This window comes from Convolutriloba macropyga, chromosome 6, assembly GCF_964194025.1.
Source record: "Convolutriloba macropyga chromosome 6, txConMacr16.3, whole genome shotgun sequence".
NCBI classification, from domain to species: domain Eukaryota; kingdom Metazoa; phylum Xenacoelomorpha; order Acoela; family Convolutidae; genus Convolutriloba; species Convolutriloba macropyga.
The window spans coordinates 52,622,346-52,650,207 of record NC_134473.1 but is presented as its reverse complement, the minus strand read 5'-3'; the positions used below and the strand labels follow the sequence as shown (position 1 = coordinate 52,650,207).

The 27,862-nt window shown below is 35.0% G+C and overlaps 2 protein-coding genes across 2 annotated transcripts in view; one reads left to right on the top strand and one right to left on the bottom strand.

Moving 5' to 3' along the window:
- LOC142341756 (acid phosphatase type 7-like) overlaps positions 1-27,862 on the top strand; it is a 324,947-nt gene that overhangs the window by 131,835 nt on the left and 165,250 nt on the right. The window lies entirely within an intron of this gene.
- On the bottom strand, positions 8,376-27,231 carry LOC142341747 (uncharacterized). Its single transcript, XM_075392925.1, has 5 exons — positions 25,560-27,231; positions 24,463-24,764; positions 19,777-19,896; positions 11,332-12,370; positions 8,376-9,932 (listed from the first exon to the last, which is right to left on the bottom strand). The coding sequence occupies exons 1-5, from the start codon at positions 27,026-27,028 to the stop codon at positions 8,873-8,875; spliced, it is 3,990 nt and encodes a 1,329-aa protein (XP_075249040.1). The 5' UTR covers positions 27,029-27,231; the 3' UTR covers positions 8,376-8,872.

Genomic DNA, 27,862 nt, shown 5'->3' with positions numbered 1-27,862 from the left:
TAACAATAAATAACAAAATATCGAAAAATGCCAATTTTTGCACCATATAAGTGCTAATAGCCACACTTGTGGGTCTGATGCAATAACGTTCGTTGGGCCCGTGAGTAGCTTAGAGGTAACCCTAACCGTCTGCCATAACCTCGGGTTGCTCGGGTTTGCCTTCCCAAAATCGAGGGGGGGTGTACAGATTTTCGGTCCCAACTTTTCAGTTTGGGCCCAACTTTTCAGTTTGAAATTTTTCAGTTTTGACCATTTCTGAGTTTTGACAAAAGTTTTTTCAGTTTCAAAAGTTATTTCTTGCTGTCTGATGGCTTTTGTAGCTCATTTGAAGTGGCGCCAACATCGCCGGCCCTGTTGTCGATCTCGGAAACACCATCGTAGAATATTGGCGCTAACTTCACGACTGGCCGGTTTAGCTCTCCATGTGCCATTTTGACTCTCGCTGATCTCACAACTCCGTCGTTGCCAGTGAAGATCTCAATGATTCGTCCAAGTTTGTATTCACAGTGTTTCAGAGAGTCCTCTATTAGCCACACTAACTCGCCTTCTTTCAGGTTTCGCACATGTTCTTTTGACCACCTCGATCTCTGGTTCCATTGTGGAAGATAAATCTTTTCCATGTTCCAGATAAATCTTTCCAGATAAATTCCATCTTTTCCAGGTCATGTCGGCATGTGCTTGAGCCGTTTTGAATGATTTTTTCATGTCATGGTAGCGTTCACTGGATGGCATGAATGGTGCACTCGCGTTCTCTTGTCCTAGCAAGAAATGATTAGGTTTGAGTGCTGTCAAATCTTCAGGGTCGTCACTTACTGCTGTCAGGGGTCTTGCGTTGAGAGTCTGCTCTACAAGACACATTGTCGTGCTGAGTACCTCGTCGGTGAGGCTTCTGTTGTCCAAGATTGCAATCATGACCTTCTTGCAACTTTGAAATGTGAGTGGTTTTGTTAAAAAGCTCGTCCAGCGTAGAATTCGAAATTAACAAGATTTTTTTTGAATTTTGTTTTCTTTTGCAAGAAATTATCGAGGTTTAAAGTTTTGTGTGAACACGTGCTATTTGGCATGATATGTTCTTTTTTAGGGGGGATTTTTTGTTTAACTTAAGATTTCTAAAATATTAATTCAAAATTACATTTTACGCTACAAAATCAAACTATTTTGTATTCCTAAAAGACGCAAGGCAATAAAAAGGTTAGTTTTGGTATCATGGGAATTACTATCTTTGAATTCTATTGGAGTGCTGTTTTTTAAAAACATTTTCATGAACAAATAGTTCGTTTTGAAGGCATAAAAATTGAAATTAGCTCCCTTGTGAGCATCAACTAAACCTATCTAGTGTTTTGCGCGGACAGCTAGTGGGGTGTTAAGACTTCAAGAACAATTTTTTTTTAACATTAACCGTTCTTAAACGTATTTCTGCGTAGTTTCAAGTCAGTTTCAATGACAGGGCCACTTTTTTTCTAGTGAGACCAAATTTAAGTTGGTTACTGGTTTTTATCTTCTAACTATTGGTTTTATGACTTCGATGCCGCGAGTTTTCTTAATTTTTTAAAAAAAACAATTTGGATCCTTTTTAAATCTTATTAAATTATCCTAATGTTGGCAGTTCTTGTTGGCATAGAGAAGGAGTTCAATTGATAATAGATAAAAATTTCAGAAAAAAAGTTTAGGGTTTTAATGGCTTCGACGCTTTCTTGTAGCACTTCTCTAATAATTTTATTTGTTTTTGCTTGTATTTGTTGTCGTTTTCATAGTCATAAGACTTATTGTGATCGCTTATTGATGACTTATGAGTGACAGACATCCTTGTTTTCGAATTGGGGTAAACTCAGTTTTTTTGAATTCCGTTAAAATCTTTTGAATTTAATGGCTTTGATACTACGGAATTTCTTTAAAAAATTCGTGATTTTATATTGTTCAAATTTGTTGTTTTTTAAGTAATTTTGTTACTATGAAAATGCCGATAAACGATTGAAAATAAAAAGTTTTCATCGAATATTTAATTTTTTGATGGCTTTATCGCCTTTTTTGCTGTTTTTCCCTGTTTTTAAGTCTTTATGTAGTCGTAAAAATTTTTCTGAACACTGAAATTTCTCATAAGCGTCTAATTTAGGATTGAATCAATTTTTTCATTGCTGTCACTGTATAGCTAAAGGTCCTTAAGTTTCTGATAGTTTTTAATTTTATGAAACCTATTCATAAAACTCATTCTCATCATAGAGGTCCCATCCGCTTCCGTGTAATTCAAACATGAACGTGTTTTTAATTTTATGTCGTAACTGTATTTTTTTTTGTTGGGCAATATGCCTTTTCATAATTATTTTGTGAGTGATCATTATTTGTTTCTTTTTGTCTTTTTCAATATAAAAGATATCGCAATAATTTTCAAATTAGGTCCAGGTGAACATATTTAACTTTTTCTGAAGTAGTATAGATAACAATTGAAATTTAAAAAAATAATTTTCAGATAATAGCTAATTATTTTAATTACTAGTTTTTAAATTAATTAATTTGTGTTTTCGCAAGTTTTTTGTATGTTTTTTTAGTTATTCTGCAACTTTAGTCCGTTTCTATGGCTTAGTCTAACCGAAAACAGGTCCTATTGGTTCGCTAATGATGTTTTATTAATCTGGAAGTTTTTCTTTAAAAGCTACTAGATTTTAAGACCTTTGAGTTTATTTAGTTTGAAAATTGTTGATTAATTCTCGAGTTTCACCTCATTATTTCTTCTTCTTGTCGACTTGTTACCTAGTCTCATTAAAGAAAATTCCCAACTGATGTGTGATTAAGAAAAATTAAATTTGTGTAGTTAGGGTTTTGTCTGATTGTAATTAGACCTGGCTAGGTTCTTTTAAATTTAGATATTGAGTTTTTACCGTGAAAATTTTTTTGTGTTTTTGCTTGTTTTGTTGTTCGTCTTTCTTTCTTGTAGTCTTATTAATGGTAGATCTCGTGAGCATTCTTTTGGGGCATGGCTATATGTAATTCAATTAGTATTTTGGGTGTGTAGCGATTTCTTTAAACTCAAACATCTATTTTTGATTATCTCTTCATGTGGTTGACAATTAAGTCAAAAATGTAGATGAGCTTGGGTCGGAACATTATGTGCGAACGCACACTAACCAGCCTCCCTCTTGCTCTAAGTACTTAAACTATAAAACTGTGTTGAAACTGTTTTTAGCGCTAACTGATGTTCGCCAAATCGCTGGCGCTATATTCTGCTGTGTTATGTTAGACACAACGAATTTAGAACAAAAACAGCTGATGAACTGAAAGCGCAAATAATGCGCGTTCATATAAGCCACCACGTGTTAATTGAGCTATTCGTGTGTTGTCAAAGCAGTGGCATACTCAACTATGTAACCTCCGGTGATTTTGTAATTTTTCACCGTTACCCTCTTAATTTCCTTTTTTTCATCTATAGCACTAGTGACTTCTCACTGACGTCAAACAGGAGGGCATATTATATTTTTGTCTAATTATCATTCACGCATTCAAAAAATCTGAAGTGAGACACGCTCCTTGCGTGTGGTGTCGTCTTGTTTTGTTACTCCATGGCTCTACAATTCAAATGAGAACCAATTCACAAATTTTTTCCGCGAAGCTAGGAAAATTTAGGATGTTACCAATTTACATCATAGGCCTAACTGCTGTATTTTGACTACTTTTACTTGGAATATAGCCATTTCTTATAAGGCATGATTTTTCGATGGTGAACTTAAGTATTTATTTTAGAGAGTTTGCCGAGACTTAAAAAATCTGGAAGTTTTTATTTTGCGATTTATTTTTTAATTCCTTGGTCTTCTTGTTGACAACTATATATGAAGAAAATCATGGAATAAATTTCATTGTATCATTTAAGTTATTGTTGATATCGGAATACAAAACATATTGTCATAAATTTTTGATGATTCAGAGGTGTTCTTCAGAAGGACCAATTTCGGTGCTCGAACATTTTGATGACAGTCAAGTTAAAAATTTGTTTTTTAAACAGCTTTTTGTCTCGAAATTTTACTCGCACAAAGTAAACGGAAAATTGAGTTCAATTGCCAGCCGTACTTTGTTTTTTTTAAGACAATTTCACTGATTTGAAAATTTTGCTTTTTTCATACTGTAGTTTATTTCGTCTTTTCAAGGTTTTCGTATTAGCCACTGCAATCTTTTCGCTTTTCAAACTGATTAGTGTTAGTTGTTGAAGTCGATTATTTCAACTTTGCTAATTCAAATCATATTTAAATCCAACTTGAATCATTTTAATATTGTTATGAGAAATTAGTTTTTTCGTAGTTCTTTTTGCTTTTGTTTTCAATCCCATTCTTATGTAATGTTTTTTTCGTTCGCCAACTGGTTGCAAATTAGATCAGAAACACATCGGTTCATAATCTCTATCAGCTGTAAGCATGTCAAATTTTTCTGGTTTAAGTCTAAAATCTATCTTTAGTATTCTCAAAGAGCAACCATTTTAAGCCTTTGATGTATCTGCTGCTTTTATCGGTCAAAGAAACATTGTGGCGTTAACATGAAAATTACATCGGTTGGGTCCTATTTTCAGAAGCTTGAAAAAATTTTTATTGTTTTGTGTTCCAAAGAACAGTGTTTGTCTCAGACATAATCAGTATTTCTGAGAAACTGGGAGCTGATTGCTGCAGGTTTTTCTAAAATGTTTTCCTATTTTTTGCTTGTCAGGAATTAACTCGAAACTCAACACGAATGATTTTCTGTCTTTTTTTCTTAAATTTGGTTGCCTGACCTGATTCCCTTTTTTTGCAAGCTCACATATGTGAGCTCTTAAGTCATTCGTGTGTCGTTGAAAGAAGTAAAAGTCTCTCACGGATTAAGATTCTTTCATTAGTTAAAGCAAGTCGAACTGTCCCATTTTTCTCTTGATGTTTTAATGTTAGTATTTTACAGAGGATTTTTTTGAAAAAAAAACAATGTAGGCAGACAAAGTTGTTCATGAGAAACACTGGAGTAAATTTTTATATAAATGAAACACGAGACCGACAAGATTAAGTAAATTTTCTATTTTTTGTTTTGGAAAGTATATACTTTAACCAGGTCTGTTTGATTCAATTTTCGTGCTTCGAGATTAAACTTGTATTTGAACCTTCTTCCGCCGGAAACGTCTTTGTTTTCTAGCTTTGACTACCTATTAATCTCGCTTTGATTTTTTTTTAAAAACAAAGTACGCAGACAAAGTTGTTCATGAGAAACACTGGAGTAAATTTTTATATAAATGAAACACGAGACCGACAAGATTAAGGATATGTTCTTTTTTTTTATTTTGTAAGTATATGCTTTAACCATGTCTGTTTGTTTCAATTTTCGTGCTTCGAGATTAAACTTGTATTTGAACCTTCTTCCACCCGAAACGTCTTTGTTTTCTCGCTTTGACTACCTATTAAACGAGTGCTAATGAGTCAAATCGAAAGCTCCTAAACTGTATCTTCCAGCTTTTCTTGCAATCATCACTTTGTCGGAAATATTTGATCGCGCTCCCAAAAATTAGCATTATACTTCTCTCGGCTAATCTTTATTATTTCCCATAAAGAAAGATTATTTTCATTTTCTGAGGTTCTGGCTAATTGCGGTTCGGAAGATTCTTAACCCTTATTGACTTGCTATACTCTTTATTCCTACTCATGTAATAATAATAATATTAATAATAATAATAGTAATAATAATGATAATAATAATAATACATTCCAACCAAACATGGTTCCCGTCATAGGTGTTTTGCCCCACTTAGAAAAAGTTCAATTTTAATTTGGATTTTTGATGGATCCCATCTAGAAAGATAGCAGTAGTATCTGAATTTAGATATTGGCTGTGCCTAAAAGAATTTTTTTAAAGTGTTTTGGGTTTCATCAGAGGTGTATACCAGGAAATATTGTAGGAGAATGAAAGCGCAATGGTATACTTAGCTATACAAAAGAACAAATCCTTGCACCGCTTCTGTCTCATCTATTACGTTAATCAAAATTTTACCACTGGTTATTGTTTGATATGATCTCATGTGATATGATCTTCCAGAAATCACTGCACAAATAAAAATTGAGCTTAAGCTGCGGTAATCTTCGTTTTTTAGCGTGTTGATTTCGCTGTACGAGCTAACAACGAACGGGGATTCAATTTGACTTTGCGGTTTTTCACAATCAATTTTGAAATTTGGCAGCTTTTGCCAGCAGCCTGACTGCCAGCTGCGTTTATTAATTGCTGCCGAACGAAGTTGGAAGCATTTTTTGTAAACGCGCGTGTCTTTTTCTTTCTATTCAGAGGCTTTCCTTATAATTCTCAGAGACATGAAGCTTATTTGAATTTTTTTTTGAATTGGTCATTTGCTATAGATGATTGAAGATTAATTTGATTAAACGTTGATTTTACTCTGAGAGATCGACGTGCTTTATATGCTGTGTTAAAAACCCGTTATGCTTAGGTAATACTGCTGTAATTGCACCTAATAAATGTCAAATTTTGTATTTTAGAATGAATTTTGTTTCATTTGAATCATCATGAGCCAGGTTTGTTATATTCAGTATGTTTATTTATTTTGATTTACAATATATTGGAATTTTGTTTGGTACGGTAAAATTAGTTTTGAGAGAAAGACGTTTCTTTGTAACCCGGCACGAAAGCATGAGTAAGAATTGTTTGTTTTTCAACACGTCCTCTTAAATGGAGTATAATGAATCTCTTCGTGGGAAAATCTGTTTGAATTTTGCCTTTTGGATGTATGTATAAAGATATGTGCATTTGTAATTAATGGTTTTTGGATGCTCAGGTGAAAGAATATCTTTTTATATAAAATTGAAGCAGAGCAAGATTGTTTTTGCTTTCAGCGTAACATGCTGAGCTAGCTAACCCCCAGCCCCGCATTTAAAAAAATGAGAATTAGTTTTTGATTTTCTTTTGTTTTTGAATCTTGATGCCTTCTCTGCGTTGCCTCTTATTTAGATTCATTAAATTTCTTAACGCTCCAAACTTCGGGTAAAGTGTTCAAATAGAAGACAAGTATTTGCTAAAGACGTTGAACCACACTTTCTTTCAAATTATTTGGACAGTTTCGCTTTTTTTATAGGCTTTACAGATTCATAAATAACAGATGTTTAGTCTCTCTTGTGTCGTTAAATATGGTAACGGTCTCTGACAGTTCGAATGTTTTTCATGTACAGTTTAATTAAAGTAAGTCAACTTCGCTTTTTTGTCTTCATTGTTTTATGCTTTAGGTTTTTTAATAGTGATTTTTTTTGAAAATCTGCATTCAGTTTTTTTGAAGAGATACTCCTAATAACTGCAAGCAGTAATTTTGCATAGTCGTTGTCAGTGTTTTGGCTGCCCCATTTTTTATCTCCCTGAATTAATTTTCAATCAGTTATTGCTCCGACAAAAGGTTTCATTCATTGCTCTCTGAAAATCGGTGTAATCAGTGATCTTTGAATATCCGTCCGAAAATTGGACTTTGCCAGACGGAAACGAGATTAACCGGTGGAGCTTGAGGGCACGAACAACCAAACGCTCATGTCAATTTGGTTTCATAAAACCATCTATTTTGGCTACCGTTGGGCGCTTCGCAACTATTTTCAGTTGTTTTAATACCTGGGCGACTGGGCTTACTTACACATCTATTACACAAGTTACCATTTCCTGTATTACCAGTGAACTTGTCTCTTGATTTTTTGAAGTTCTTTGAAGTCATATCCCACTTCTTCTATTAGTTGTGGTTTGTTACCCGTTGAGGAAATAACTTTACTTCTGAACTGTAGGCGTTCAGTCATTTCAGAAAAGGACTTCTTTGTGTTAAGCGTTGAATCATTTCAGAAAGGGACTTCTTTGTGTTTATTCTTTATGTCGTCTGGTAGTTTAAATTTTGTCTCTCCAACCTCGGATACATTTTTTAACCAACTCCTTCTCGGGGTTGTTTGTTGTTTTAATCGTTTCGAATTTGCAGTGACGTGCTTGTTTGAGGCGCGCTTAAAACGGTCGTCATACTCTCCTACGCCTTCTATAATGTACAGAAATTTAGCCGTTTCTACCGTAATTACTCTCTCTTTGTGAGAGATGTATTTTTGAATTGCTATTCTGATCTTATATTCTTAGAAAATCGATGAAGCTCCTTTTTTCACTCATTTTTGTTTCACTTCTTCATTCCTGCCAACTATCTCCCCTTTTTTGTGCTGTATGGCTGCCACCAAGTCATCCGGCAGCCTTTATGTACTAACGACTCTCGGCGGCATAATTAGCTTTCAAACAGAACGACGTCACCTTCTTCAGCTGATTGCACGCTAATCTAATCAGACGTTTTTTTTCCTGAAGGATCCGGTTCATGATCGCTCGTTATGCTCAAGTAATTTACTGCTGTAGAAAATAAAAAAGAATGATTTTCATCTTTTAATTGAAAATTTTCTTGAAGAATGTGCTTGTATGTACAAGTTTATGTAAGTTAATAGATTTGGTTTGGAGTACTTTGGATCATAATATACAATATGTTAAAAAATATTCTTGGTACATTTAAATAAATGAAGCTACTATCATATCTATTAAGTGTGGAGATAATAGAACGTCTTATTTCTCGGAGTAAAAGAACGTCTTATTTCTCGAGAAATAAGACGTTCTTTTACTCCGAACGCACGAGCATTTGACATAATTCAAGTGAGAAGTGGGAACTGTTCCTTATTTTCGTCACATCCCCCCACCCTTCCGCAGTCATCGTGATTAAATTCATTTTCTTGGATTTTTTAGTACACTTTCTTTATCTGTTAAAGCCCGTGTCTTATTTGGGTTCACTATGCCTAAGATGCACTAATTTTTGTCCATATGGAATAGTTAAAAAAATTGTAAGTTTTTTTGATCTACTTGTTTAAAATACAGATCCCTAAATATCTGTAATGTTTTCACTTTTTTCATCTATTGAGCCCATTTTTCGAAGCTTGTTATCAAGTTCTGCCTGCACGTACTTTCTAACATTCTGCGCGTGATTACTGTTTGTAAATAAAGGGTTGCTCATATCACGTCTAACTTGCCAAAAGTCTCTCAAGAATTTGTTCACATCGAAGAAAAACTGGCCAGGGTCCGTGTTCCGTTCCTGACCCAGGTGCTTCATTAGCTGTTCATACTGAGTATGAAGGTTTGTTACCTCGCTCTCGAGTATTTTGAGAGTACATTCGCACTCTACCCTCAAAACGTGACTTGCCTTCTCCACGAAAGATGCCAGTTTGATGTCATGGCTAGTTCTCTTCATTTTATCGATACATCCCTGAGCATCCCGGAACATAATTGACATGAGTTTGACTGGAGATGATAAAACGGGGAACAAATCCTTCGACTTTTTGATAGGTTTTTGCCCTGGGTTTGTCTCACCTTGCGGACTCAGAACATCGACGCCCTGGAGTCTAATTTCGCCCAATTTGTCCAAAATTTGTGGGTCGTGTTTCTGGACAAATCCAACTAAAGCGTTCAACATTGTATAATTTGACCGTGCTGTACTTTTCGCCTGTGAAAATTTGGGCAAAGTTTCAACAATTGAAAAAGCTTGAACCGGTGGCCGCGAGTTGCTTTCGTTGATAAAATTGATAAGCTTCAAACAGTAAATTAGTAGTGTTGAGAATTGCTCGCTGTTCTGCAAAACTGTGCAGCTGTCGATAACTTTTTTAAGATTTGATGATATGAGATAACCTTGGTCTTGAATTTCGTTGATGGTTTTCAAAATTTCTACTTTGTCTGAGTAATGTTTATCTTCGCAAAGCGAGGACATTTGCCAGTATGTTATGCCCGTTGAACTGTCAAATTCTGAGCGATGTTTTGTGAAAAATTCAATGTCAATGTTCGTTGGTTGGAGAAACTTGAGTTCACTGATGAAAGTAGCTTGTTTCGTCTTGTCTTCCAGCTCAAAGAACTTCATAAATACGTCTTGTGCCTTGTCAAGACTGTGAATTCTGAAAGAGAATGCAAACCCTTAATGTTATCGATGGCGTGGATTTTGGTATAAACGTAGAATGAAACATCCCCCGAGTACGGTTTGGAAGCTCAAGTAAGATTTGCTTCCGATTTGCATCCGATACATTTATGTTCAAAATAAAAATATACATAAAAATATTTATATAAAAACGAAATAACCTGTTTTTCCCAAACGAGAGTACTTAAGCGTAAATAATCGAATTGAATGTGTAAAGAAATCGAAACGGCATAAATTTTCGACCGCTCAATTGCAAATATCTCTTCTAAACTTTGGAAATTTGCGCCTATGGCTTCAAAAAAATTCAAAAGTTTTCATGTAGATGAGTTCAGTTGCGTGATATCCTTGGATATCAAGTGTTCCTATAAGGGATTGCTTTCATGACGATAAAAGCTAATGAACAGTTCGTTATTTAACTTACATTTCTTAACCCCTACACTAACGCTATACAAGCTTATTTGTTGTTAAATTTACTACGCTGTAAACTCTTGTAGTCGATGCCCAAATATGCTTCTTTTGAATCGCAAAAAATATTCAGTGAATAAATATAACAAACTAACTTACTGAAAGCTATAAATTTATGAGGGAGATAATAAAGTCTTGAGAAACAGTTGGTTGTTTTAAAGAAGGAAAACCGTGATTCTGCATTCTGAAGAACCTTCAGCGCTCAGGCTAAAACTAACATAAATATTAGTGGTTTCGTTGTCCTTTTTTCAAAATAGCAAAATCAGTCTTAACTTAATTCAAGGAGCATCAGAAGTACATGTTGTTTTATGTTAGTTCGTGTGAACTAATTTTTATTTAGCCGTATGGAAAATATTGCAACAAACGTTTTTCTTCCAAACTTTTAATTATTATTTATTCCAGTTTATTCGTCTTCAAATCTTCGTCTTCAAATCTTCAAATCAAAAACTTCCGATATTTTCTGCCAGGTTTGGTTATAAACCTACTCGATTGACGCTTATAAAAAGGCAACAATTCGCAAAATTATGGCACTAGTCTTGCTGCAATCGTTTTCTTTGACGCTTTACGGTTTTAGTTCAACAGCATTTTTGGTAAATTTGATATTCATTTTTCCTATTTAAAATGTTTGTATCAATTTTGATGCGCTCTATACGTTGACTCAAACTGTTTTATATCATTGACATTGCAAGAACCTTCCTTAGGCAAACGGGACTTGGGGTGATTTTTAAAGAACTTTTATTTTCTGGTTATTTGGATGAAATTTGATCTTCGCTGCCAACTTTTTGAACCAATTTCTGCTATTTCTACTTTTTGTACCAAATGAGTTTCTATCAAATTCTTACTAAAGGGAAGTATTAGTGCTCATTTCTGTATTCGCCGCAATTGGATTAAAGCGTGCTATGTTCAAAACTAACTTGAAGAACATTTCTAATCTTTGTTCACGTGGTCCTCCGATTGAGTACCCTCCATACTTCTTGTCAGGAGTTTTAGCATCGACCGCCTCTAGTGCTACTTGCTTTTTCGCACTTTGTAACCTGAACAGCTCAAAAATTTCAGCCCGTTCTGATTCGTCCAAATCCACTGCATTTCTGCTCTCTGATTGGTCCTTTGTTGACCAAATTGCATGGTTTATGGAATCGGGGCTCGTGATTGCTATGAACTGGATTTGTCGGATCTGAGGTGCTTGGGTTCTGAACCTAGAGAAGAAACCTGGCCGGGGAGGTGGCTGTGGTACAGGAGGAGCGGGAGCCTGGGGGGCCTTTGTTTTTGTACTTGGTGTCGGTCTGGAATTCGGCACCGGTGTTTTGATTCCAATTTCTTGTTTTTCTTTCTCTGGCTCGGGTTTTGTTGGTTCTATGACAGTTTTGGGTTTTGTTTGCTCAGTTTCATTTGATATGTCGCTATATATGTCTGGAGTTTCTGTAACATGGTTTAATTTTTCTGTCTGCGTCCTTTGTTCGGATTTAACGGCCTCAGACACCTCTTTGATCTCGTTTTCGACTTTTGCAGTGTTTAAAATTTCGGCTTTTGGAGTCGGGTCTGAGGGTTCTCTAACCTGTTTGTCCGTAGTTTGGTTCTCCGCATCGGCGGGCCCTTTGGTAATATCTTCATAGACATCGTTTGGTTTTACGGAAACATCAGATGTTTCGATATAATTTTCACTTCCGCGGGTTTCACTGCTTGTTTCCGGCTCGTTTTCTTTGGCAGTAACTGTATCAATGTCGTTGGCTTTAATAGTCACAGTGGGAGGCTCAGTAGGTTTGTTGGATCTAGCAGACGGTTCCGGTGGCTTTTGTTGCTGTTCTAGAATTGGGAAGTTTGGTACCTCGTAAATATCGGTATCGGGTTGTGTACTGGGTTCTTCGTTAAGCTCGAGATAGTTAATGGGTTCCTCGGGGGAATGTGTGTTCTTTGGTAGGTTGTCATTTAGTCCAGTGCTAGTATTGTCGACACCTTAAACAAATTAAAATTCGACCTCTGTGATTTTTGAATGATGTCGAGCTACTTATGTTGGCTGTAGCTGTCTATTTTCCTACCTATGTTGGCGAACTACATGTGAATTTTTTTCAGAGAAGGGTCGATAAAAAAAACCAGACTCATAATGTACTCTCCATTCAGTTTTTCGGTCCCAAATTTGTCAAAGGACTTTTTGAATTTTTGCGACCGGACATCGAACATTTCAGGCAGCTTGTCAGAAATTTGATTTCTTATCATTGATTGCCACAACTTGCATCTCCAATTTTTAAGATACGGACAGCTTGATGAAGTTTTCTAATGTACTTCTATTTTGTTATGTGAACCTTATATACATATTTTGCTATATAAACTCATTATAAAAATATGGTATGATACAAATAATATATTATAAACTGTATCTATTATTGGCTAGTTTTTTGCACAAAACTTTTTCTAGCGACAAAATCATTTCATGGATTCACCCAAAAGCAGCTCAATTCCCGAAGCGATTCAATTAATTGCGTTGTCATAGCTGCAGATGGACTCACACAATCTAGGGTTTTCATATTATTGGCAGTACTGTGGCAAACCTTTGGCTGAATGTCATTTGTATTTGACGGCAAATACTTTTTGTCTGAAGCTCAGCGGTTCCTAAGTAATTGCTTGCGCAAGCAGAATTGTAGCAGAACCACAATTGATAACTATAGAAAGCCCGTCAAATATGAGAGCCAGTCCCTGAAATAGATTTTTTTTCTGCTGTCCGCTAGCAGAGCAATGCGGTGCAACGCCTCCTTTAAAATCTGGGAGAAACTGCCCAACACCTCAGCTGTGAAGGGTACGAATAAAAGTCAGGGACTAGAACAACTATTCTCGTAATGCAATTTTGAATTCTTCGGCTGCTTCCATAGCGCACTTCGATCTCTCGGGCACATTATTTACAATGGTTGGTCTCCAGGACGAGTGTTGGTATCAGCGAGAAAATTTTGTTTTCAAAAGATGGAGATAAGTTTTCTCTAGAACTGGAAATTTTCTGTTTCTTTGTTATTCGCTAGCGAATTCAGTAATGACTGCAGATGACATCCCCATGTTCATGGCAGACAACTGCTTGGTTGACATATTTATATAGATTGTCGGTATCAAAAGACATAAAACTTGCAGTCTCATTTGAAAGTTTTTGGAGACGTGCTCCCAATGCAGGAATCGGCAGTGCATTTTGGTCATTAAACTCCCCCATCTCAACGGAATCTAATTGTTCTTAATCAAAATGGAGTCATTCCTAATGCAGCCCCAGCCTTTTAACCGTAGGGCGTATGATCACCTAAATGCTTTAAATGGTTGGGCCATAATTTTATTGGGAGCATTATAATGGGGAAATAAAACTCATTATTACTCATTCAGATGAGTACTACTAATCAAACAAAATACAGAGTCATAAGCGCAAATTTTGTGTATTTTTAATGGAACTAGATGCGAGAATGAAAAGCCTGAACGATTAACTTGAATCGAAATTATTTTACACAATCTCAAAATGTGATCGTCAATAATCTCAAACATTTTCATGATACTGTAAAAACTTGAAAGCAATGTAAAAATTGTAATCAATGTAAAAATGTTTAAAGTTATATCAAATGGCTTTCGATCGCCCATTTTAAGAAGTGAAATAGAATGTTTAAAATTAGAGATTTGAAGTCTGAAGATCTGACACAATTTCGCAGAAAATTTTTCTACCTCTCAATTATGTGTACAATGAGATTGGCTATTTGATTAGACAGCATTGAAGTACATATCACAAGATTGATACTTAAAAGTGCTTCAAAACTATTAAAAAGTATTCCTACCGCTGAATCGAAATTAAAAAAAACCATTGGAGCGCTATTTTTGAAAAAAATAATTTCCAATTATTCTATTTTAACAAGCTCTTTCTTTTTACAAAAAAATTGTCATTTGTTTTCCTTAAAACCAGCCGCAAGTGTCATTATCTGCATTTAATTTTTACAAAGGTACACGAGTTAGAGATTGAACAGAAGAAGCGTTTGCCTAAAAATTTCCCTGCATGAACTCAAACAAAAAGGTTTTTTTTATCTTCCCCAAAACTATAGTTATGATATATGGGCAATATAAAAAAGATCATGAAGTAGTTTTTCTGGATTTTTTCTTTTTAATTGTTCTAAGGAAGCTGAAAACTACTTGACACTCATTTTCCAGTGAACTTTATTTCGGTTTAGTGGCATCTTCATAAGAGCTTTGCGCAATAATTTTCAGCAGAACCAATTAATAAATATGTTTAGGCCAAAGCCATTATGTGAAAAGCATCCTGTTGCAATCTAGTTAAATCATTTGGAAAAGTTTTTTCCTTAAATTTTGACTACTGTTCAGATACGCACTTCATTCTTAATTTGTCTTTCGTTAATCGAGATTAGAGACTGCGATGTTGGGTAAATCCTGTGCGCCTAAGTAGCCTTTTGGCTGGAAAAGCAACACAATCAAATCATTTTAATTGAGTTTCCTATACACAAACCCCAGTCCTTCTTGATTATTACTAAATAGCGCTCTCAGCAACCCGTGACCGCCCGAAAACTTCACTCACTGGACTCCCATTAAACTTGGAAAGATAGGAAATCCGTTTTAAACTCACTCTCTGAGTTCCTATATTTACTTCCATACAAACTCCAATAAAGGCAGTAAGTCTACCTCTAGAGCCTTTTTAGGAGGAAACGATTGTTCTATCTTCTGTCAGATCAGAACTCAAGGCATGAGCTCGTAACTTACAAGTGAATAAGCATAAGTGAAACAAATGTCAAAAAGCAATCGCGTTATCTGGTGACGTCTTAACAAATAGACGTACCAATTATGTGTACAATGAGATTGGCTATTTGATTAGACAGCATTGAAGTACATATCACAAGATTGATACTTAAAAGTGCTTCAAAACTATTAAAAAGCATTCCTACCGCTGAATCGAAATTAAAAAAAACCATTGGAGCGCTATTTTTGAAAAAAATAATTTCCAATTATTCTATTTTAACAAGCTCTTTCTTTTTACAAAAAAATTGCCATTTGTTTTCCTTAAAACCAGCTGCAAGTGTCATTATCTGCATTTAATTTTTACAAAGGTACATGAGTTAGAGATTGAACAGAAGAAGCGTTTGCCTAAAAATTTCCCTGCATGAACTCAAACAAAAAAGTTTTTTTTATCTTCCCCAAAACTATAGTTATGATATATGGGCAATATAAAAAAGATCATGAAGTAGTTTTTCTGGATTTTTTCTTTTTAATTGTTCTAAGGAAGCTGAAAACTACTTGACACTCATTTTCCAGTGAACTTTATTTTGGTTTAGTGGCATCTTCATAAGAGCTTTGCGCAATAATTTTCAGCAGAACCAATTAATAAATATGTTTAGGCCAAAGCCATTATGTGAAAAGCATCCTGTTGCAATATAGTTAAATCATTTGGAAAAGTTTTTTCCTTAAATTTTGACTACTGTTCAGATACGCACTTCATTCTTAATTTGTCTTTCGTTAATCGAGATTAGAGACTGCGATGTTGGGTAATTCCTGTGAGCCTAAGTAGCCTTTTGGCTGGAAAATCAACACAATCAAATCATTTTAATTGAGTTTCCTATACACAAACCCCAGTCCTTCTTGATTATTACTAAATAGCGCTCTCAGCAACCCGTGACCGTCCGAAAACTTCACTCACTGGACTCCCATTAAACTTGGAAAGATAGGAAATCCGTTTTAAACTCACTCTCTGAGTTCCTATATTTACTTCCATACAAACTCCAATAAAGGCAGTAAGTCTACCTCTAGATCCTTTTAGGAGGAAACGATTGTTCTATCTTCTGTCAGATCAGAACTCAAGGCATGAGCTCGTAACTTACAAGTGAATAAGCATAAGTGAAACAAATGTCAAAAAGCAATCGCGTTATCTGGTGACGTCTTAACAAATAGACGTACCAATTATGTGTACAATGAGATTGGCTATTTGATTAGACAGCATTGAAGTACATATCACAAGATTTATACTTAAAAGTGCTTCAAAACTATTAAAAAGCATTCCTACCGCTGAATCGAAATTAAAAAAAACCATTGGAGCGCTATTTTTGAAAAAAATAATTTCCAATTATTCTATTTTAACAAGCTCTTTCTTTTTACAAAAAAATTGCCATTTGTTTTCCTTAAAACCAGCTGCAAGTGTCATTATCTGCATTTAATTTTTACAAAGGTACATGAGTTAGAGATTGAACAGAAGAAGCGTTTGCCTAAAAATTTCCCTGCATGAACTCAAACAAAAAAGTTTTTTTATCTTCCCCAAAAATATAGTTATGATATATGGGCAATATAAAAAAGATCATGAAGTAGTTTTTGTGGATTTTTTCTTTTTAATTGTTCTAAGGAAGCTGAAAACTACTTGACACTCATTTTCCAGTGAACTTTATTTTGGTTTAGTGGCATCTTCATAAGAGCTTTGCGCAATAATTTTCAGCAGAACCAATTAATAAATATGTTTAGGCCAAAGCCATTATGTGAAAAGCATCCTGTTGCAATCTAGTTAAATCATTTGGAAAAGTTTTTTCCTTAAATTTTGACTACTGTTCAGATACGCACTTCATTCTTAATTTGTCTTTCGTTAATCGAGATTAGAGACTGCGATGTTGGGTAATTCCTGTGCGCCTAAGTAGCCTTTTGGCTGGAAAATCAACACAATCAAATCATTTTAATTGAGTTTCCTATACACAAACCCCAGTCCTTCTTGATTATTACTAAATAGCGCTCTCAGCAACCCGTGACCGTCCGAAAACTTCACTCACTGGACTCCCATTAAACTTGGAAAGATAGGAAATCCGTTTTAAACTCACTCTCTGAGTTCCTATATTTACTTCCATACAAACTCCAATAAAGGCAGTAAGTCTACCTCTAGATCCTTTTAGGAGGAAACGATTGTTCTATCTTCTGTCAGATCAGAACTCAAGGCATGAGCTCGTAACTTACAAGTGAATAAGCACAAGTGAAACAAATGTCAAAAAGCAATCGCGTTATCTGGTGACGTCTTAACAAATAGACGTACCAAAATGTAGAAATTTCAACGAACGTGGTTGGTTGAGAAATTTAAAACACTATACCTTTATGCGTTCAATTAGCCTAAATTGGACAAAGCCTAATGCTAGATTATTATTTTTACCGCATCTGGCCATGCCTCGCGGGCCATGGCCATGCCTCAACGGCCCGTGGGACTTGATATGAATCTATCACAACCGAACGTGAGACCAGTTTGCCCCAAAAAAATTATATTTATTCTATTTCGGCTTATCGCGATTTCTAAACAATTTTACGTTCACACGCATATCCTATTTTAAAACATGGAGAATTTTTTGAGCTATCAGCCAATCAGAAAACAACATTCCTATTGTCTCAATTGTGATTGACCAGCAGTAAAATTTCTATATTTTGGTACGTCTGCCATTTTCACTAGAGCCACGTTATCTAACCAGCCAATTGAAACGCTAAGGCAAATACAAAACTAACTACAATGTATTGAATGGCTCGTTCATGATGCAATGTTAACAGCTGTCCCTGACGCCCTGTGTCCTCTAATCTAACCTCTCATATGCAAAAAAAATAACAGTTAGTTCACATTGTTTTAATGAAAGACAAACAGCCTTTAAATGGCTTTCAACTCATCAGCCCGGTTGCAGAACCTAAAACACCCACTGTAATCTAGATTTCATAAACATGAAACTCCTAAACAACAAAAGGATATGGAGTCTGTTTTAAAAACCAGTTCTTCCGAATTGTTGAAACAGGGAAACATTGAAAAACCTGCCAATAGCTCCGATCAAATATGTGTTTTACTTATTGTAATTACAGTCAGAAAAGATCAAAGGTTACAACGAGCATTAGAGTTGAAGTTTTTTATTACATTCGTATATCAAAAACAAATATAAGGTGCCAAATATTGCATTGCTAATTGATTCCTTCTCACGCAGTTTGAATGTTCCCGCTAAGCGATACACTACACTTCGGCAATTGGTTTATTTGGTTTATTTTTCTGGAACGTACACATTTAAAATAAATTTCTCAGGGTTTAACTTAGATGCCAGCGCAATCTCAAAAAGCTACGGATTATAATTCACTCGGTATTTTAAATACACAGTGTTTCCTTTTTTACATTTCAATAGAAGGACAGGAGAAGGAGTCTTAGAGTGAACTTGAATACTTATTTGTGTAGCAAAACTTGGCCATGAGAATTTGAGCATAAATCATCCTATAAGATTTTTTTACAGAAACAGAAATTGAGTGGCGCGTGAGTAAATTTTTGAAAACAGGTATTTCTGCTCTGCAGATCTAAGTAATCACTACTTATGTCAGACGCAGCAACGAACACCTTGAAAAAGATATGATCTTTTGTGGGTTCCATTCATCGCCTCAATAAATGCATATCTAATTTAGCTCAGATATATTATCCCTTAAGACACTTTTGAAGGCGAACTTTGTATGGTCAACTGATCATGAACTTCACTTAACTGCCATTAAATATAAGGTGGCTGAAGCAATAGAAAATTGTCATTTTGACCCTACTTTCTTGGTGAGAATCAAATGTGAAGCTTCGAGAGCGAAACTTTGGTAAGACATTGAACGACAAACAGTAAAAAAAAAACCAATCGCATCTGCAAAGATGGGTCCCAGCAAATGCTTTTCTCGAAAGCCTTGCTAAAAAGCAAAGAATTTATTTTCAAAGGACGATGATTTTTTCCTGGCAACAGAACCTTAGCTACGCACTTCAATACATTTCATTGCTTAAAAAATCAGTACTACATTTACAGGCATTACTTACAAGTAATGTTTGAAATTTTCGACTTAGAACTAGACCTGGTACATGGAGTCAACATCTAATTGCCCTAAACAAATCTGATTTTGTCTTAATTCTAGTCACACTTTTTCAGTGTCTTATCAAAATATTGCCCCGCAAAAGAAAAAAGCTGCAATAATTATGAACATCAGAATAAGTTTTTCTTTGTCAAGAAAAATAGTTACGAAAAGTTATTTAAGGAAAAACAAAATTTGGATTCGGTCTGCTTTCTTTTTAGCTGACTGGGGTTTAGATGGGATGTAATCTCAAATCTTTTTTAGAGCGCTCACACTATGGATTTTATTGGTGAAAAATAAACTGCAAGAAAAGTTTGACAAGTTTTTCGCAAAACTTACCCAGACATCAATTTACTGAAAATTAACCGCTAAATCATTGAGCTGCTGGAAAGTGAGGTGAACGGTTGGGGGGGGGGGGGGGTCGAACGAAAACTCTTCCTGGGAAAATAACCATTGCATCTCAATAGTTGTATGCAAGAAAAACTTTGCAACAACCCGTTAAAAATGGAAAGCTAACGTAAATGTTTCTCTCTTACTTGTGCCTTTGACTGGTGAGTCTATTGATATCTGAGGTACCGAAGGTTGATCATCTTGTACTGTTGTTGGGACGTGTATCTCAAATGTACCTATGCCATTAGGTACTTCCTGATCGATATCTGAAAAGATACACGCGTACCATGCAGAATTTTTTGTGGCTAGAGCCTTTAAGTATTTTAAACTCTTAGAGATAATTTTGAAATCACTGATTGTCCAAGCATATAAAAGTAAAACGCCAACTTAAGTAGTCCCAAGAATTTTACGAAGTCATTTAAAAAGCAACCACTGGCTGGTCAGATATGCAAATAACAGAATCTGGAATCGAAGCTGTTCGATTTAAGTATTCGAGGTTCAATGTTATTTTATTTGACACAATTTGAACAAAATGCTTCGATATTTGTAAAACCTCAGTCACTTCATCATAGAACATTTCATTACGAGCCAGTGCACTTTAATTAGATGTGATAATTTGTGAAATTTGGCAACGAAGGAGAAAGACATTGTCTAAGCCACCAATCAGCGGTTTCCAAAAAACGCACGGAAAAAACACATAATTCTAGGAAGGAAAAACAGAAATGAAATTCACTTGACGATTAAAGAGCTGCGCATTTGGCCATGCCTCGCTAATAATTTCTTTCTAGTTATTCAATCAATGGTATAATAAATGTTTTCTTTTGAATAGAAGAGCAACAAACCAGTATTTGTTTTCTGCTTCTATATAACTGTTCCTTTCAAAGAAATAAGCCAAAAAGTGAATACACTTGTCCCTGCTAAAAAAACAATAGCTTTGAATGTCTACTTAACAACTCTTTCGATCTGAAAAGTTTTAAATTGAAATTAAGCAAAAAGAATAACTCAGCCATTTAAGTTATCCAGTTATTCATAGAACAGATCGGTTATTTAAAAAGCCTGGAGGTTTGTATAATGGTTTTTCGGGTTACAAAAATGCTACTATGAAGCATCGTTTCTCTTACCAATCAACCTCTTTTACGGTTTTTGAATTTGGGGCCAATCATGTGCTCAATTATTTTTTTACAATTATGAAGCAAGCAATTATCATGCTCATTAACTTAATTAATTTGGTAACTTTATTTGATTTTGGGATGGACAGAGTGCCAATAAATGATTGCAATTATGAGTTTGATTTTTATTTAATGTATCTTCCAGCAAAAAAAGAAAAAAACAGGTGAGCAAACAAAAAACAGAATATATTGTGTTCAGCACCAGGAAGAGGTTAACAAATACTGTTCTGAATGTCGACAATAAAAAAATAGCAGAATCAAATAGTGTGAAATATCTTGGCGTAATTATTGATAACAAACTAAAATTTGATGGAGAAGTGAAAAAGATTCTTCAGAGAATGACTTGTGGAATAAAAGTTTTGAATACACTTAGTAAAAGTTTACCAGAGAAAACGAAAATCTTAGTACTTAATGCAATAGTAATAAGTCATCTGCATTATTCCGCTTTAATTTTGATAGGGTTGCAAAAGTCATTACTCACAAATTTAGAAAAACAATTGAATTGGGGAATAAAAACCATTTTTAATAAGAGAAAATACGATCGGTCCCAGATCTCAAACTTCGCAACAAAATATTACCAGTCTCTTTTCTCTTGAAATATTATTGCTCAAAATATTTTTTCGCTTACTCAGCAACGATCTTCCAGCATATAAACCTGAACCTCTCTCTACCATGAGAATAAAACAACATGACAGGTCAAAAAAATAACGTTCGATATAAAAAAGAACAATAAGTTTTTAATTTAGTCAATTTTTAGTCGCATTTTAGTCCATTTTTTACTAACGTAAGGTCAATTTTTTAGTTAAGTAATTTAATGATTTTATAATTGTAGATAATGTGATATTCTTAACTTTACATTGCCTCTTTTACCATTTGCATTTTATTCTTATGTGTATCAGAGGAAATTAACAATGTTCTTTTTTTAAAGTATTTATATATAATGTTTTATTGATTTGTTCAAAACCATGAGTAGGGGGATTGAACCCTTCCTAAACTAAAATTGAAAAAATTATAACAATAAGTTGAAGCCGATCAACCATAAAAGCCTCTAAATTTGCTTGAACCATTGTTTTCAGTTACATGAGATTTATACAGCGCAATGTTTGTACCTATCTTATCTCTAACAAATTAGAAAATTTGAATGAACATTACTTACTGTAGATATTAGGGAAAAAACAAAAGGTCACTTCAGTAGCCGAATTGTTTTATTTGCTGAAACATAGTAAATATAACGCTTTTAGACATTTTTCTTATGTACCATTCCATGATTATTTCAAAACATAGTTTTTTATTGTAGTTTTCAGCGTATGACTGCTCTGCGTTTTCTCGGACTTTAATCTGGCCATGATAAAATACTACTTCACGATTACAGGTGATGATTGCTTCCTGTTCTTTGTTTGTATTGAAAACTGTTTTTCAGTCTCTTTAGACTTCGAAATAACAATAAGAAAATCAACAAGCACAAGGAATAAATGAAAGTGAATTTTCATTTATGTCAAACCAAAACGCGTAACGAAAATTACAAGTAACCGATGATTAATAAGATAGAGCTTATATTTAAAAGAGGTAAATTTCAATTTAGTTCAGGATGGATTTTTTGGTTGAAAAAAAGAAAACCGAGTTTTGCAACAAATTACAACCAATCAAAGAAATATAAATAAATTTTTGGCACAGGCTTAAATAGTTTTGATTTAATTTTAAAGAAGCAATAAAAGTACACCGAAAGATTTCGTATTTCCAAAAAAGGTGAGGTGTTTTGTATTTCTCACCCTCAGAAGGCTTCCTCATTTCATTTGTTATTTGCTTCTAAATCAACTTTATGATTTGGAAGCCAATTTAGACTATTCAACGAAACGCTATTCGAAAAACAATGCTTTATAATTTTCGCCATTTTGCAATTTTTTTCAGATTTGTAGATTGTTTTGGATTGAAAAGTCAAAGTTTAAATTCATAATTACTCCGCTATTTTAAATATTCAATTTTTTTAAAAAAAATCAATTTTTGTAGATTATTTTTACATATTGTATCCTTCTTTTGTGTTAAAAACGGAATCAAAGTGGTGGATTTGGAAAATTGTCTTTTTAAAAGTCTACCCAGAAAGAGATTCTTCATCCAAGCACGCCCTGATCAGATCGGTAGTACTACCTACGGTCTGAATAGTATGATCACAACCCCATCCAGAATCTGCACGGTCTGATCAGGGCACTACCTGCAGTCCAGATAGTTTAATCAGGATCTCATCCAGAGTCCGGATAGCCTAATAATAGTGTGGTCTAGGGTCTGCTTGGTCTTGTGATATGACCTGGATAGTCTCAACAGGGCACTTTTCAGTATTTGTAGGGTCTGATCAGAAACAGTTCCAGAGACTGGAAAGTCTGCCAGATCCAAGCTGTCCAACCAAAAAAAGTCAATAAAAAAGAGATAAATAACCCCTGCGAGGACTGTTTTTTTTTCACAGCACTTCCCCATTTTAACTTGATTAATATCAAAGGCCACGCAGAAGACTAAGTTTTGGTAATTCTTTTCGAGCTGATTTTTTTGTTTGGATCTATTTTTTTACCGAATAAATCTAAAACCATGTACATAAAATGCCGTCTATTTTTCTCAAAATAATAGATTATACCAATGATTACTGCTACCTCAACACTTAAAAGTGTCAGTCGGGGTACTCCCAATGCGCGACCATGCGCGTCTGCCACCCCGGTGCGCGACATAAATTTGTCTGATCAGAGCCGATTTCAGTCTGGATGGTCTGATCATAGCTGGCTTGGGCTGCACATCTCATTCTGGTCAAATCTATGAATTTGACACAATTTTGACTTAATTTGAAAATTTTGAATTGAATTGATTCAACATTTTTGGATTAAAAGAAGCTGAAGAATGGCTTTGAAAGCGGTACTTACATAAGCGACAGGGGTTCCAAGCAATAAAGGAACATGATTCTGAGGAAAATAATTTAAAATATGCAACAGTCAAGAACAACAAATAGAAAATTAATGAAGTAGCTGCATTTTTTTCTACCTCTCCTTGTAATCCAGCACAAAGGCGATAAATTTTGTTCTCCGGACTGAAAGATTTAGAAACGATATGTATCATGTCAAGTGCTGGCAACGTTTTACAACAAAGTCTTAAACCATTTGTAAATGTTAATTAAGGCATGTATTTAAAATTCTTTGGCTTTTAATCGATCAATGGAACTTAATTTTATGAGATAAAAATCCCATCGATGGATGATGACAAATCGTAGCACTAAAATCCAATTAGTCAATCGTGAGGATTTAATGAAAAACAAAAATGTTATCAATGGATCAGTGAAATTCGTCGGAATGCTTCTATGATTCCTATTTTGATTTAATTTACATTGTTTATGTTGCTTACACGTAACAAACATTTATCTTTTTTTTAAAACATAAAGAAATCTATTAAAAAGATATAATTGACCGTTTTATTTTCTCAGGAAGGTCACATCATTTTTCCCTGATTTGTTCAGGTTGTAAACTTATCTGTTTTTTTTTAAAGTAAAATCACCGGAGGAAATTTGTGAATTTTGCTGCAAAGGTTAAATTTCTTAGGAATTTTTTCACCGCGCTTTTATAGAATGTTTACCGCAATTTCTTTCTTTAATATTTCTGACAGTTAAGGAATACAGTGAGATATAATTACCTTCGTCAGTAGGCGTCGCGTCGTTTTGATTTTGAAAGGTGTCATAATTTTCGTCGTCACTCGTTGCTTCAATTCTGTATGATTTAGTCAGATGGCTTCTCGCATCTCTTAACTGTTTCACAGTGGGTGCAGTCAAATGTCCTCCACTGCCCAAAAAGCGCCCTGATTTCTTCAATTGTTCCAAAGCCAGATTTGATTGGATGGGTTCAATTGAAGGGGGCTGCATTTGGATTGTTGCATTGCTCCCGAGTTCAGCTCCCGAACTATTTTCTACATCTTCTGCTAAAGTGTCATTGTCCACCCTAATAACGTCTCAAGTTTAAAGAAAAGAACGCTCATCAGATCTATACATTGTTGTTTTCTGTAATCAAATATGTCGACTGCAGCCTTAGTTATCGATTACGTAACTCTAGTGAAGTCACTTGGAATATCTGGCATTCGTAACAGTCAAGCGTTTAGCACAGTCACTTAGACTTGCTTGAAACACGCATTTCGCAAGTTTAAGTGCCGGCAGTTTTGAAATATGGCACTGTTTATAGGAAAATCTGACTTTCTCGAATCTGGTATTTAAAAACTGCAAGTGGGTTTTTCCACGTCAAACATGCTGATAACCGATGTGTAGATTAAGTGACTCAGTGCTTGAATTCACTGAAAACTTCTGACCTTTATCGCAAACGTCTATATCTCATTGGTAACACAGTTTTGCAGCATTAATATATCTAACTGGCGATATGGCGTTGATTATGGGTTTATTGTCAAAAACATTAAATTGGAATGAATGTGCTGTGATTGTTGTGCAGACATGCGCAGTAGACTAACACTAGGCGCATATATTTTTTTTTGGGAGGGGGGGGGGGGGGTTAAGGGTCCTGGTTATATATAACTTCAGTTGGCGACCTTGATATATATAGTCGTATTATATTTGAATTTCACCTTCCGTATCTGTGCATTACAATTTTTAAAAATTATATAACAATTTTTAGTAATTAAATAACGTAAATGATCAAAGACATTTTCCTTAGTCTGATCAATTGCACTCTCATTTATCAGTGAGAACTACTTAAATGTGTTGTTTTACTTAACAATTTTAAACTCACCCAATATCGTATTCAGCGTTCTGATTGATTGGATCACTTGAAGTTGTCAATGAATCTGTATCATCGGCATCTGTGGCCAACATAGTGCTCACTCGACCTCTAACTGACGCCATTTTCTGGACCAGCTCACGTCCCATGTCATTTTCTGTATTCCTCTGATCAGCTGACAAAATCTCGTGCAGTTGCCATCGTAACTCATTAACTTTTGTTGCATTTCCGATTTCGTTCTGAATTTCGCTCAATAATTGTTCGATCCTCGGATAGTTCTCAAAATGAACTGATAAATGCGTATTTTGCACACGCTTTGGTCCCCGAAAGGACAATTGCTTTTTACCATCTTCGACACATTGTTTAAGTTTGTGAACCCATTCGTTGGCAACCTTACTGTTCTTATTGGGATCTCTAAAATTGTACGACTTGCCATCTCGAGTTTCAATTCTGAACTGGTGAGGTATTTTTGGTACTTTCTGGACAATGACATCAGATGTCTGGATCTCGATTAAGCCCAGATACTGTCCTTTTTTTCCTTTGATTTTGTACAATAAATGACCATCTTCAAGTTTCACATCTTTAGCGCTCCAACCCAGAGGGCTTTTCTTCTCTAAAATTCCCTCAAATGAAATTTTTCTCTTTCCAAGTTTGGGATTTAGAACTTTCAGAGCTTCATGCAGCTCGCTTTGGCTCGTCTCACTTTCCATTTTCAACTCGTAACCTTCAAGCTCAATGGTTTTGAGCAGAATTCGGTTTTCGTCCATGGGCGTGACAGACTTCAGATTCAAAACATCAAGTTCGAAGATGGGCGCGTTCCCTCCATGTAGGGAAATAATTCCCTCATCCATATTAAGCTGCAAAAGCTCTCTGCGATCGCTGAAATCACCATCGGTTACGTAATAGACAGCAAATTCCAAATCTTTTGAGCCTACAGACATTTTTCTGCGCACGGACACTGAATTGACTATGCTTATTGCTTCTTCCCGCCCTTTCCCAATTTTTACTAAGTAATCAATTTGCTCCTGAAAATTCGAAGGTCTTCGCTTGTCGATATAATTTGGCGACAGTTCGCTGGACGGACGTCGCGTCTCGTTATTGGGCGGAGTATCGGACGGAATTTCAATTTTTGGTGGAACATTCTTGTTTCCTGCGTTTTTCGAACTATCTGGTTTAGATGGAGCGGGATTTTTGCTTTTCTTGGGTGCTGAAGGTGGTTTAGCAGCCGAAGAAGAGATGTCAGTGGTCGAGCCGGAGCTGGAACTGGCTTGCGTCTGATTGGTTGCTCTTCTACCAAAGGGCATGTTTGCATTAGGGTTTGGGTTGTTGATTTCGTCAGCAGCCGCGTCAATTTGGTCGGTCAGTTCTTGTTTCTCAGTTTCGTCTACTGTAAGAGTTCTCTGTCTATATAGATACGCTATTCGTTGATTCAACTCAAGTAAACGTTCTGATGTTATATTAGAGTTCTGTTCTGAAGACATGGCGACTTGCTTTGAGTTGAAAATCGGTAATTTTTCTTATGATCTAGACTAGAACGCCAAAGTGTACACTATATACAAAACTTCTTTTATCGCATATATAAATCAAGTTTGAACATAAGAAACCATTATACTATCTTTAAATATTATTAATTATAACATTGTCTAACGATGAAAAGTTGGTCAATGCTTTCTGCGCTAGTTTTCAACCTTCTAAATATATAATAGACTTAATTATGAAAGTTGCATCAGCTTAATGTTTTGAGCTCATTGGCAAATATGGTTATTTGTTTATACCATTTTGCAAACTTCGTTCACTGTTTAGCATATAAATGAAAAGCTAAAACTTTGGTAGACTCTGATGGCTAAGATGGTGACCTCAAAAAACCGCCTAAAAACTCGCCAGTTGTCCACCAAGTACACATTTGTAAAGACATGTTTTTGTCATATTGCAAAAGAATCTGAATTATGCACTGTTCTTAAAATCTAAAATCAATGACGGCATTTGTTTTTTCGAGGCAACAAACAAACAACGATAAATACCTTGTTTTCGTACAACTGTACACAGATTCATGCTTTGTTCTTGATACAACGGTACCGCTTATGTTAACTTTTAGAAACCTAACTAAAGAGTTAACTTTTAGAGTTTAATCGAAAGAGGTCGTAGAAAAAATGAAAATCGGTTTCTAGTTGTAAATGCTTTACTAATCTTAAATAAAAGAGAACATTGATAATCTATCAAAAAACGTTCAGTTTTCACATATGCATTTAAATAACTTTTGATTCTACATTTGTTCAATTCTTTTGCAAATTTTTCTTTACGGAGTAAATCCGAAC

What these genes read in the sequence shown, in the direction of transcription:
- LOC142341747 (XM_075392925.1), bottom strand. Translation starts at nt 27,028, where the DNA reads ATGTCTTCAGAACAGAACTCTAATATAACATCAGAACGTTTACTTGAG. An exon ending in CGCGACGCCTACTGACGAAG is followed by an intron (nt 19,897 to 24,462) that starts GTAATTATATCT and finishes GTATCTTTTCAG; the next exon opens with ATATCGATCAGGAAGTACCT. An exon ending in CTCACCAGTCAAAGGCACAA is followed by an intron (nt 12,371 to 19,776) that starts GTAAGAGAGAAA and finishes AATTTGTTTAAG; the next exon opens with GTGTCGACAATACTAGCACT.